The sequence below is a fragment of the Otolemur garnettii genome, unplaced genomic scaffold, assembly GCF_000181295.1.
Source record: "Otolemur garnettii isolate 467f Iridium unplaced genomic scaffold, OtoGar3 scaffold00029, whole genome shotgun sequence".
NCBI classification, from domain to species: Eukaryota; Metazoa; Chordata; class Mammalia; order Primates; family Galagidae; genus Otolemur; species Otolemur garnettii.
In genome coordinates, this window is record NW_003852424.1 from 14,664,659 (window position 1) to 14,677,439 (window position 12,781).

Genomic DNA, 12,781 nt, shown 5'->3' on the forward strand with positions numbered 1-12,781 from the left:
CCTTAGCCGCTTGAGCCACAGGCGCCGAGCCCGAACCAGGACTTCTCATCCCTCCCTGGAGCATATCTAGCTGGGGCTGTATTGCACTCCTGCTGAGATCTCAGGTCTGCAGCCCATATTGGGTGGGTACGATCACTCCCTATCCTGAATTCTAGTGCTTTCCTTTTTTCTGGATGAGAGAATGGGTCAGCTAGTCCTAAGCTGCTGAAGGGAGGTGCTGTCAGGGGTCTCATCTCCCTGGTCCAGCCAGACCCTTCAGGGGCTGCAGCAGGTGGGAAGGAGCTGCTTTGCTAGGTGCTCAATTACAAGGTGTAATTACAATAAATGTAAATAGGCTGTACAGCCCCATCATTTCAACTGTTTCCATGATATTTTAACCGTTTTCCCTAGGTGGCAGGCCCAGTAAGAGGTGTCCAGATGGTAGCCTCTTCCTTGTTTCACTTGTTTTGGTTTTCTTTTTTTTTTTAGGCAGAGTCTCACCATGTCACCCTTTGGTAGAGTGCCATGGCATCACAGCTCACAGCAACCTCCAACTCTTGGGCTCTTGCCTCAGCCTCCCAAGTAGCTGGGAATACAGGCGCCCACCGCAACCCCTGGCTCTTTTTTTGTTGCTGTTGTCATTGTTATTTAGCTGGCCTGGGCCAGGTTCAAACCCGCCACCCTCGGTGTATGCGGCTGGTGCTGTAACCACTGTGTTTTGTTTTTCATCAGAGAGAGGTTGTCCCCTTAGAGGGACAAATGAGGCTGTGTTTGTCTTTTATACTGGAGACAGTGGAGCTTTTGTGGTCCAGTCAGGCTGTGGGGTCCTGGGTGTGATATGTGGTATAGGAGGATCAGTGGGTTGGCTCCTGTGGGCCCTCCCTGGCACAGAGCCTCCAGTGGCAGCAGATGCAGTGGTGCCAGGCACCCAAGGAACGCAGAGGCCACCTCCATGCCTTTCGGCAGTCCACTCTCATCCCACCAGTCTCTCAGGTTCTGTTCATTTGCCAAACTTGTATCATGGGGTCAGACATGGTTAGGGTCAGACACCCTCAGTGTGCCCTTTAAAGCAACTGGCCAGTAAATAAATGGGGGCATGTTGGTCGACCATTATATGGGGTACTCTGGCTGCTGAGACATGAGCCCACATGCACCACATGGAGTAAAACCCCACAGTTGTGAACTGATTAAAATACATTTCTATCCAGGGTGGACTGTCCTCATGAGGACCCCAGTGGGGACTTGTGTTAAGGGCAGGCAATGGCATTTAAGGTGATTCAGAATCATTTTAAGATTTTTCTGGCTGGGTATAGTGGCTTATTCCTATAATCTAAGCACCCTGGGAGACCAAGGTAAGAGGATCACTTGAGCTCAGGAGTTTGAGACAAGCCTAAATAAGCACAACACCCTGTCTCTACTAAGAATAGAAAAATTAGGTGGCTCATGGCTGTAATCCTGGCACTCTGGGAGGCTAAGATGGGAGGATTTCTTGAGTTCCGGCATTCAAGACCAGCCTGAGCAAAAGCAAGGCTCTACTGAAAATAGAAAAGCTATCCTGGCGAGGTGGTGCATGCCTGTAGTCTCAGCTACTTGGGAGGTTGAGGCAAGAGAATCATTGAGCCCGAGTTGTGGTTACTGTGAGCTAGGATGCCATGGCACTATACCTAGGGTAACAGAGTGAGACTCTGTCTCAAAAAGAAAAAAAAGAAAGAAAGAAAAATTAGGTGTTGCAATGGGTGTCTATGGTCCCAGCTACTTGGGAGGCTGAAGCAGGAGGATTACTTGAACTCAGGAGTTTGAGGTTGCTGTGTACTAAACTGATACCACAACAATTTAGCCTGGACAATAGAGTGAGACTCTGTCTTAATTTTTTTTTTCTGCAGTTCATCTCTAATACCATCTAAGGCACCACCCGCTGATAGAAATATAGTGTGAAGGCTGGGCGAGGTGGCTCACCCCTGTAATCCTAACATTGTGGGAGGCCAAGGTGGGTGGAGTGCCCGAACTCAGGAGTTTTTTTTTGTTTTGAGACAGAGCCTTAAGCTGTCGCCCTGGATAGAGTGCCATGGCATCATAGCTTATAGCAAGCTCCAACTCCTGGGCTCAAGCAATTCTCCTGCCTCTGCCTCCCAAGTAGCTGGGACTACAGGCGCCTACCACAATGCCTGGCTATTTTTTGGTTGCAGCTGTTACTATTGTTTGGCGGGCCTGGGCTGGATTTGAACCTGCCAGCTCAGGTGTATGTGGCTGGCACCTTAGCTGCTTGAGCCACAGGTGGCGAGCCTGAACTCAGGATTTAAGACCGGCCTGAGCCAGAGTGAGACCCTGTCTTTAATAATAGCCAGGTGTTGTGATGCGCACCTGCAGTCCCAGCTACTTGGGAGGCTGAGGCAAGAGAGTTGCTTGAGCCCAAAAGTTTGAGGTTGTTGTGAGCTGTGATGCACTTTAACACTCTACTGAGGGTGACGAAGTGAGAATTTGCTTCAAAAAAAAAAAAAGAAAGAAAGAAAGAAATGGGTGGGCGCCTGTGGCTCAAAGGAGTAGGGTGCAAGCCCCATATGCTGGAGGCAGTGGGTTCAAACCCAGCCCTGGCCAAAAACTGCAAAAAAAAAAAAAGAAGAAGAAGAAGAAGAAAGAAATATAGTGTGAGCCAAATAGGTAATAAGTTTTATTTGTTTATTTATTTATTTGGCTGGGGCTGGGTTTGACCCCACAACCTGTGGCATATGGAGCTGACGCCCTGCTCCTTTGGGCCACAGGTGCCGTCCTATTTATTTATTTTTTTGAGACAGCATCTTACCATGTTGCCCATACTAGGCTCCACCTCAAATGATCCTCCTGCTTGCTGCCCAGGTGGCTGGGTCTACAGATGTGCTCCACCACACCAGGACTAATTTTTCAGGTTTTCCCTAAATTGCCCACATTATCTGTCATGTAACGAGAAGGAAAGAAAATATGATTTATGAATAGGAATGAGTAGCATGACTCTTCCTAGAACAGAATCTCCTTGGATGTCTGTTGTAGTTAGTTTGGGAGCTGTAACAAAATACCATAAACTAGGTGGGTTTTAAATGATAGAGATTTGTTTCTCACAGTCTGGAGGCTGGAAGTCCCAGATGAGGGCACCAGCAAATCTGGTAGCTGGTGAGGGCTGTCTGGTTCATAAATGGCACCTTCTCCCTGTGTCCTCACCACCAGGGCCAGCCAGCTCTCTGGAGCTAGGACACTAGTATCTCCAGGCACCATCTCTTGACATGGTCACTTCCAAAGGCCTCACCTCACCCTTGGGGGTGAGGATTTCTTTTTTTCTTTTCTTTTTTTTTTTTTTTAAGAGACAGAGTCTCACTTTATTGCTCTCCAAAGAGTTCTGTGGCATCTCAGCTCACAGCAACTTCCAACTCCTGGGCTTAGGCAATTCTCTTGCCTCAGCCTCCTGAGTAGCCGAACTACAGGCACCCGCCACAATGCCCAGCTATTTTTTGTTGAAGTTTGCCCGGGGCAAGGTTTGAACCTGCCATCCTTGGTATATGGGGCTGGCACCCTACTCATGGAGCCACAGGGGCCACCCGGGGATGAGGATTTCAAAGGGTTAGGATAGGGAACATACATTATAGTGATGCAGCTGCTTGTGCAGTGTTGTAGCTGCCTGTGCACTATGCTGAGAATTAATTCCTCAACAGTCAGTGTTCCCTGCTCTGTGCTCAGCTGGCAAGACAGCCCTCCAGGGAATGACAGAGCCATGAGAGAACAGCCCTCTGGGGAGGCCTTTAGTGGTCTTTTCCCAATACTGGATTTGTGGCTTGGTGGTAGTGAAGGTCAGATGAGAGGCCCCAGGTGAAGGTGGTGCTTTCTGCCTGGCTGGAGGTGCCCATTCTGGCTTTTTTCTTTTTTTTTTTTGAGATAGAGCCTCAAGCTGTCCCCCTGGGTAGAGTGCCAGAGTTCCCCTGGGGGTAGAGTGCCTCCAGGGTAGAGCTGGGCATCACAGCTCACAGCAACCTCCAACTCCTGGGCCCAAGCCAGTCTCCTGCCTCAGCCTCCCAAGTAGCTGGGACCACAGGCGCCCGCCACAACGCCCAGCTATTTTTTGGTTGCAGCCATCATTGTTATTTGGCGGGCCCGGGCTGGATTTGAACCCACCACCTTAGGTGTATGTGGCTGGTTCCTTAACCACTTGAGTCCACAGGCGCTGAGCCCCCCAATTCTGGCTTTGACTGAGACATATGTCTATGCAGGGATGAGGGGGGCTGCTGCGCCTTTTGGAGTCCCCTGTCATGGTTGCTGCTTATTCGTGTTCCTGGTCGTGTGCTCCAGCTTTCTGCAGGTATGGGGCATGACGCTGCCTTGGCTGTGTGTCTTCATCTAGGTTCTTTACTTTGTCTCCTGCTTTTTGCGTTTCTCCATGCTGCTGTCAACCAAGCTGTTCAAAGCCTCTTTCAATCCAAAATAAGGCAGAGCTAGAGGGTAGATGGACTGTGGAACATCCAGGAAGGATATTTTCTCTCCTTCCTATGTTGATGTTGCAACCTCTTTCTTGAGGGACTAGGCTCAGGCTCAGCCATGACTGAGTGTCTCCATTCCCCTGTGCCACTGGGCTCCAGAGTGTGAGCTCAAAGTGTTTTTCTGCCACATGGACAGTATATGGGGGGGTCTTGAGACCACCCCTGGGCTTGGCAATTCATGGGGGGACCCCCATGGTTTGTACAGTTCAGGCCAAGAGTCTGCTCCATCAATAAGGTGAGCATCCCCATGCCTAGGCTCTCAGACTCCCTTGCAGAGCAGCCTAATTAGCACATCTGAGGGCACAGCCCTGCAAACCCCATTCTGTTCCATTCTCCTGGTGTAGCTATGTGGGTGTCCTAGCACCATGGCCATTTCCTCCTTGGGTTCTGCCTCCTGGTATCAGACTGAGATACTCAGGGCCCTGACTGCTGGGGTGGGGATCAGACAGGCTCTGGCATTGGCACACTGCTTAGGACAGATGTGGACTGGTGGGGGAGTACCTGGCCAGCTGAGTGGTGTGGCTTTAGGCTGACAAAGTGGAAGTAATGGCAGAAGTAAAACCAGGGTGCTGTGCTCCAGGGTCCCTGTATGTGAGGTCCCTGAGAGGCTGCCTATCCCTACAGGCTGGCATCTAGGTCACCTGCCTCTCTGCTCCATGCTTTCTGTCCCCTGAAGGCAGGCTCTCCTCATAAGGGGCCATGAGCCAGAGGAACCCCATCCACCTTACCCTCACTTTCCTCATCTGTTCTGGTGATGTCTGGTTATGTGCCCTGCAGTAAGGGAGCATCAGCTGAAAGGGCATATTCCCAGGCTAGCACATTGGGGAGCACTCTCAGCTCCTGAGGCTGCCTCAGGCTTGGCCCACCTCCTAGCAGCTTGTTCCTCTAGGGCTTCTGCTATGACCAAGGGGTAGAGACCCTTGGAGAGGCCAGGCCCTACCAGATAGCCAGGGTCTGCCATCAAGGGATAGGAAGGTGGGCCTGTTGAGGGAGCTGTACTCCAGGCTTGCGTTTTGTTGCCTTTCTTCTCTGCAGCTTCTCGCAGACCAGGTTATAAGCCTTTTTTTTAGACAGAGTCTCAAGCTATCACCCTGGGTAGAGTGCAGTGGAGTCACAGCTCACAGCAACTTCTAACTCTTGGGCTTAAGTGATTCTCTTGTCTTAGTCTCCCAAGTAGCTGGGACTACAGGTGCCTGCCACAATGCCAGGCTATTTTTTGGTTGTAGTTGTTGTTTGGCGGGCCCGGGCTGGATTAGAACCCACTAGCTCCAGTGTATGTGGCTGGCACCCTAGCTACTTGAGCTACAAGCGCTGAGCTAGGTCAGGCCTAGATGTGATATGGCCTGGTCTTCTCTGAGCCAAGAATTGGCTAGGGCTGTATTTTATCTGGAGGCCTGACTGGGGAGGGATCTGTTGCTGACTCATTGCAAACTGTTGCCAGAATGCAGGTCCTTGCTGCTGTGGGACTAGGGTCCCTGAAGTCTTGGTAGCCATGGCCACTTTCAGTTCCTTTCCATGTTTCCCTTATATCTTAAAACCAGCCATGGCATATCAGCTGCTTGTCCTTCTGACCTCTGACTCCGGAAATGCAGAAAACAGATCACTGGTTACCTAGGGCTCATGTGGGCTTGTGTATGGATTTGTCTTTTGGATGAAGATGTTCTGAGATTTGACAGTAGTAGTTGCACAACTCCAAGCATATTAAGAGCCACTGAATTGCACACTTTAAAGTGATATATTTCATGGAATGTGAATTACATCTCTATTTTAAAAACCAATGGCAGTTTAAAGTCTGTGCAGCCCAGGAGTTGGCAGGATGAGAGAGGGTATGGCCAGGGCTGGCACTCTCTCACAAGCCCCAGGTCCAGCGTGCTCAGCCTCAGAGAGTCATGTTCTTCTGGGACAGACCCTGGCTCGCCCAAGCTCCTTGCAGCTGATGGATGGCGCTCTGCTCCATCTCTGTCTCCCACAGTCAGCCTCACCAAGGATGGAGCCTACCCTGGGCATTGTGGAGCAGTGTGAGCAAGAGAAGACTGGGAGCCTGGATCAGGATCCGGTGCCATGGCAGGCCCTCCCTGTTCTGTCGGAGCAGCAGTCTGGGGACGTGGAGCTGGTGCTGGCCTATGCCGCGCCTGTCTTGGACAAACGCCAGACCTCACGCCTCCTCAAGGAGGTGTCAGCAGTCTACCCACTTCCCTCCCAGCCTCACCTTAAGCGAGTACGGCCCAGCCAGGATGCCAGTGGCCCCCATGCACTGGAGTTGTTGCTGTGCCTGGCAGATGCAGCCCCAGGCATGCGCTCACTGGCCGATCTCCTCCCACACCCAGCTGTGGACCCCCGTGGTCTGGGACAGCCCTTCCTGGTGCCAGTACCTGCCAGGCCTCCTTTGACCAGAGGCCAGTTCGAGAAGGCTCGGACCCACTGGCCCACATCCTTCCATGAGGACAAGCAGGTGACCAGTGCCCTGGCTGGGCAACTCTTCTCAGCGCAGGAGCGGGCTGCCATGGAGAGCCACATGGAGCGGGCTGTGAAGGCAGCCCAGTGGGCAGCTGCACAGGGCCTGAGGGCTGTGGGGGCTGTGGTGGTGGATCCAGCCTCAGGCTGCGTGCTGGCCACAGGCCATGACTGCAGCAGCATGGCCAGCCCGTTGCTGCATGCAGTCATGGTGTGTGTGGACCTTGTGGCCCAAGGCCAGGGTCGGGGTACCTATGACTTCAGGCCCTTCCCTGCCTGCTCTTTCACACCTGCTGCTGCCTCCCAGGCCATCCGAGTAGGCACTGTGCGCAAGCTGGATGAGGACGAGGATGACCTCCCTTACGTGTGCACTGGCTATGATCTCTATGTCACCCGTGAGCCCTGCACCATGTGTGCCATGGCTTTGGTGCACTCTCGCATCCTGCGAGTCTTCTATGGGGCGCCCTCACCTGATGGTGCTCTGGGCACTCGCTTCCGCATCCACGCCCAGCCCGACCTCAACCACCACTTCCAGGTATTCCGTGGTGTGCTGGAGGACCAGTGCCACCAGCTGGACCCTGACACCTAGGTTGATGCCTCTCCTGCTTATGGAACATTCTCTGCTCCTGGCCATCCACATCTTCAAGGGCCTGCACTCTTGTCTGTGGATTATAAGGATACTCATTGCCTGTACTGCCCGCACAGTGCCACATTCTCTAGGCCCGACAGCAGGAAGCATCAGGGACAAGCTTTCCATGGACTCAGCTCTACCCTGGAGCCCTGAAGCTGCATTTGTGTCTCCTTTGTCAGGCTTGTGAGAAAACAACTCTGACATGTGAAAATAAATAACCAAAATAAAAAACAAGTGGGTGTCTGTGAACAGAAGTGGTCCCGGGGTTGGGTGGGATCCCCCATGGGCCAGAGGACTAGTATGGGGAAGGCGCCTCTGAGCCAAGTGCAGTCCAAAGCCTGGGCCTGCCCCAGGCAGTTCCTCCCTGCTACTTTGGGGGTTTGGGAGGTTCCAGGTACACCTGGATATGGATATAGTTCCACCAGACTGCAGCCAGGTGACCTGAAGTCTCCCTCAGGCTGTCCCATTTACTGTTCCTTATAGGTGGGAGGAGAGGACCCCTAAGGGGGCCAACATGAGTTGTTAGCAAGATGGTTAGGACTGGAACTGGTTGGTTGTGGGGGACTCAGAGCAGGGCCTGTGGGTCCATCTTGCAAGTGTCAGTTGGATGCTGCACAGCCCCATGTCAGGGCTGCCCTAAGCCCGAAGGCCAGAGGGGCAGGGGAGCTTGTGTAGCAGACAGGATACTGGGCTGGCCAGAGGGAGGGGTGCAAGCAGTGGCCAGGGAGGACGGAGCACAAGGGTGTGGCCAAGCAGTGGGTGGCAGAATGTCCCTTCCTCAGACCCTGCGAAGCCCTACCTGGCCAGCATCACCCTGCAAAGCAGAGTGGCTCTGGGAGTTTAGTGTCCTAGGACCCTCCTTCCTGAGGGGTAAAGGAGGTCCTACCCTGTGCCCCATCTCATGTCTAACTCCTGTGCCAGTCTCTAGAGACCAGTCAGATCCCACAGGCCAGGGTTGGCACTGAGCCGCTTCCTGAGATGGCAGGTCCGCTTCCCAAACCCCACAAAACCAGCCTGACCCTTTCAGTTGTGCACCTCCAAGTTTGCCTGGGTGGAGCTGCATGGTGTTGTGAACTCAAGGTGTTCCCTTAGGAGGGCCTCAGGTGTCTCATGGATTGCAGTGGGATCCTTGGCCCACAGGTCTCATGGTTGAGAACTGCAGGTGTTGTCATTTTCCAAGGTTAGACAACAATGAGCTTGAACCCAGCTTTGGGTCACTCACTGGGAATTTGGACCTTCAAGCAGACAGGAAGTGCTTGGAGCCATCTGTGAACTGCAGATGGAAGTTAGATTTGGGTGGCTGTGAGGCAGAAGGCACCAGGGTATGACACCAGGTGCCCAGCAGTGGGGAGCCCAGGAGGTGGGATGCTGGAAACCTAGCAGGGTGGGACACAGGACAGTAGGGACATGTGGCTTAGGTGGTGGGTGGGAAAGAGCTGCAACCTGGCCCTCCTCTTGCCAGCACCAATGGTGCACCTTGGACTCTGATAGGAAGTAGCCTCTGCCATCACACATCAGGCCCATGGTGCCATCTGAGCCTGAAATCGAGCTGGACCAGCTTTTCTAGAGATAGCTTAGTGCATCAGGCACTGTTAGGGACTTGACTTTTCTTTTCCTTTCTTTTCTTCTCTTCTTGAGACCGAGTCTTACTTTCTTGCCCCTGGTAGAGTGCCATGGCATCACTGCTCACAGCAGCCTCAAACTTTTGGGCTAAAGAGTTCTCTTGCCTCAGCCTCCTGAATAGCTGGGACTATAGGTGCCTGCCACAACACCGGGCTATTTTTAGGGACGGGATCTCGCTCTTGCTCCGGCTGGTCTTGAACTCATGAGCTCAAACAATCTGCCAGCCTCAGCCTTCCAAATGCTGGGATTACAGGCGTGAGCCACTGAGCCTGGCCCTGTTAAGGACTTTTCCACCACAGTGGATTGTCTGGCAGTTAACACCCAATTCAAGGCAGCTGTGGCTTGCAGCTAGATATTGGGTCACCCTGCAGCTAAGGAGTTTCCCTGTCTTTGTGGTGGTGGTTTTCTTTTTAGAGACAGGGTTTCACTCTGTGATCCAGGCTAGAGTACAATGGCATTACAACAGAGCTCACTGCAGCCTCAAATTCCTGGGCTCAGGTGATTCTTCTGCCTCAGCGTCCTGAAGTGGTGGGATCACAGGTGGGAGCCATCATGCCAACCTCTCCTTGACTGTCACTGTTTTCCTTTCAGATACCTGTAGGCTTCAGCTCCCGTAGTGGGTCGGCCACTGCAGAAATGTCAGGTTAGTCCCATTCTGAAGGCCCCAGCAGCATGGGGTCTTTTCTTTTCCCCCTGGACATATCCATAGGTGAGGAGGGAGACCCTAGCAGATCTCACACACCCTTCCTCCTGGGCCTCCTACCTTTTGCCACCTTTTGCACCACTCAGGTTTAGCACAGCCAGGTTCATACCAGCAAGGCCCGAAGGCCAGTGCACAGAGCCACAGGTTTGCTGGTGTCGGCTTGCCAGGAAGTGGGAAAGAGGTGCCAGTAAAGCAAGGGGGTCCTCAAAGGGGCGCAGGGACCTATAGGGTAGTGGAGACCACAATAACTGCCCCAGCTCTGGCATCACCTCTTCTCCCCTGTGGCACACAAAGCCCCAGCCTCCTCCTCACCCCGCCCCCCCAGCCTAATGGCGCACACATAGGCCTGGTGCCCCCGCCCCAGCTTGGTTGTTTTGTGTGTTTATAGCTATTACACCTTCTCATGCTCTGTGCAGTCACTTATTTGCAGCTTTTATTGCAGGTCTTCCCTTTGGGATGACAGCCATTTTAGGATGGGGTCTCTGTATGTCTTACCATCTGTCCATGGCAGGTGCTCAGGGAATGTGTTCTGAGGTCATGTCAGCTTAGCTGTAGCACCTTGGGAGTCTCCTGTTACATGTGGACGGGGCCTCCCCTGTGGGCAGAGCTGTGTCCCTGGCAAAGGCTGTGTCCACTTCATGACCCCTGGAAAGTGTGAATAAGACCTTGTTTGGAAATAGGGCCTTTGCAGGTATGGTTGTGCTAAGGCGAGGCTGTGCTGAAGTAGGGTGGGCCTGGTCAAGGGATTGGTGTTCTCATAAGAAGAGGGAAGTTGAAACAGGAGGCACCTCTGTAGAGATGGAGGCAGAGGCTAGAATGGTGTGGTCACATGTCAATGACACTTAGACCCCCTAGAAGCTGGAAGAGGAGGAAGCACCCTCCCCTGGTGCTCCTAAAGGGAGCACACTGCCATAGACACCCAGATGTCAGACTCCTGCTTCCAGACTTGAGAGATGATAAATTTCTGTTGTCTTGGCCAGGCACAGTGGCTCACGCCTATAATCCTAGCACTTGGGAGGCCAAGGCAAGTAGATTGCCTGAGCTCACAGGTTCGAGACCAGCCTGAGCCAGAGCAAGACCTCATCTCGAAAAATAGCAGGGCGTTGTGGCAGGCGCCTGTAGTCCCAGCTACTTGGGAGGCTGAGGCAAGAGAATCACTTGAGCCCAAGAGTTAAAGGTTGCCATGAGCTATGACACCATGGCACTCTACTGAGGGCAACAAAGTGAGACTCTGTCTCTAAAAAAAAAAAAAAAAAAAATCTATTGTCTGAACCCAACCACCAGATGTAGTACTTTGTTATGGAAGCCACAGGAAATTTGCCAGAACCTTCCATGATGTCACAGATGTTAACAGTATTTGGACTCTGCCTAATGAATATGTGTATTAGTTTCCTATGGCTATTGTAAGAAATTATCATATATGTAGTGACTTAGAACAATTGAATTTATTATCTGAGAATATAGGAGGGCAGAAGTCCTAAAATCAAGGTGTGGCAGAGCAGGTCCCTCTTAGAGGGCTTCAGGGGAGGACCTATCTCCTGCCTTTTCTAGGGTCAAGAGCAGTGGTTCTCAGCCTTCCTAATGCCTCCTACTGCCACAACCTTTTAATACAGTTCCTCATGTCGTGGTGACCCCCAACCATAAAATTATTTTCATTGCTACTTCATAATTGTAATTTTGCTACTGTTATGAATCTTAATATATATCCAGGATGTTATTTTCATTGTTACAAAGGGGTGGCAACCCCCAGGTTGAGAACTGCTGTGTAGAGGTTGCCCATGTCTCTTGGCTTGGGGCCCTTTCCTCCCCCTTCAGAGCTAGTAGCCCAGCATCTTCTAGTCTCTGCTTCTGATCCTCTTCCCTCCTTGTATGAGGACCCTTTGTGGACATTGGGCCCCTCAGATAGTCCAGGATGACCTCCCAACTCAAGGTCTTCAACTCAGTCCCATCTACAGAGTCTCTTCTGCCATACGATACAACCTGTGCATAGGTCCTAGGGATCTGGGGTCTTCGGGGCAACCTCTGAGCTAACTACCATCAGTTTTGTCCCATGGTGTTCTGTTCCTGCAGAGAAGGAGAACAACTTCCCCCCACTGCCCAGCTTCATCCCCCTGAAGCCCTGCTTCTACCAGAACTTCTCTGATGAGATCCCCATTGAGCACCAGGTCCTGGTGAAGAGGATCTACCGGCTGTGGATGTGTGAGCTGGGCACTGTCCAGGTGGGCGGGAGGCGGGACCCTGGCTGAGACCCCAGTCTAGTTTTGATGCCCCATGAGCTGAGGAGAGTCCTAAGCCAGAGAGCAGATGTTGGAGCTGACCTGACTTAGATCTGTGGGAACCTGAGCTAACCTTTATCTCTGCAGCATTGGGTGGCAGACAGAGCAGGTTGGGGGCCTGGGCAAGTGAGTGGCACCCTGGACAGAACACTTTGTCCACCCTGAGTCTGCCTCCGGGCCCTGTGGTCCCTGCAGTGACTGAAGCTGTCCCTGTAAGTTGGGGTGGTAAGGCTGGGGGCAGATACCAGGCTCCTGCTTGCATCCTCTCCATCTAGCTGCCCCTCCCCCCACAGTTTACTGCACCACCCTTGGGGTCAACCTGGTTGCCTGCCTGGCCTGGTGGATTAGTGGGGGCTCAGGAGCCAATTTTGGCCTGGCCTTCCTCTGGCTGCTACTCTTCACACCCTGCAGTTACGTGTGCTGGTTCCGACCTGCCTACAAGGCCTTCCGGTGAGTTGGAGCCCTGGGGGCAAGGAGTCCTGCTGGTGTCCACAGGTCCTATAGCACTTATACTCTCTGGTAATCTGTGGAAGCATTTAGTGCTGACATCTTAAGTGGCTTAGATACCCACACCTGTGCCTTCTGGTTTCTTTGTTTTGTTTTTTTTTTTTTTTTT

At 52.5% G+C, this 12,781-nt stretch overlaps 2 protein-coding genes across 3 annotated transcripts in view; both read left to right on the forward strand.

Annotated features, from left to right (window-relative positions):
- The window catches only part of ADAT3 (adenosine deaminase, tRNA specific 3), a 10,081-nt gene extending 2,285 nt beyond the window's left edge, over nt 1-7,796 (forward strand). The window contains exon 2 of the mRNA XM_003788704.3: nt 6,451-7,796. Within this exon, the coding sequence (XP_003788752.1) occupies nt 6,466-7,521 (1,056 nt within the window). The 5' untranslated portion in view covers nt 6,451-6,465 and the 3' untranslated portion in view covers nt 7,522-7,796. The remainder of the gene's footprint in view (nt 1-6,450) is intronic.
- Nucleotides 1-12,781, forward strand: part of SCAMP4 (secretory carrier membrane protein 4) — a 26,960-nt gene that overhangs the window by 2,290 nt on the left and 11,889 nt on the right. The window contains exons 2-4 of one of the 2 annotated variants that reach the window (XM_012804545.2): nt 9,778-9,829; nt 11,960-12,088; nt 12,459-12,615. In XM_012804545.2, the coding sequence (XP_012659999.1) occupies nt 9,823-9,829; nt 11,960-12,088; nt 12,459-12,615 (293 nt within the window). In that variant the 5' untranslated portion in view covers nt 9,778-9,822. Of the gene's footprint in view, nt 1-9,660; nt 9,830-11,959; nt 12,089-12,458; nt 12,616-12,781 lie in introns of those variants that run through there. The other variant, XM_012804546.2, reaches the window with a different exon arrangement.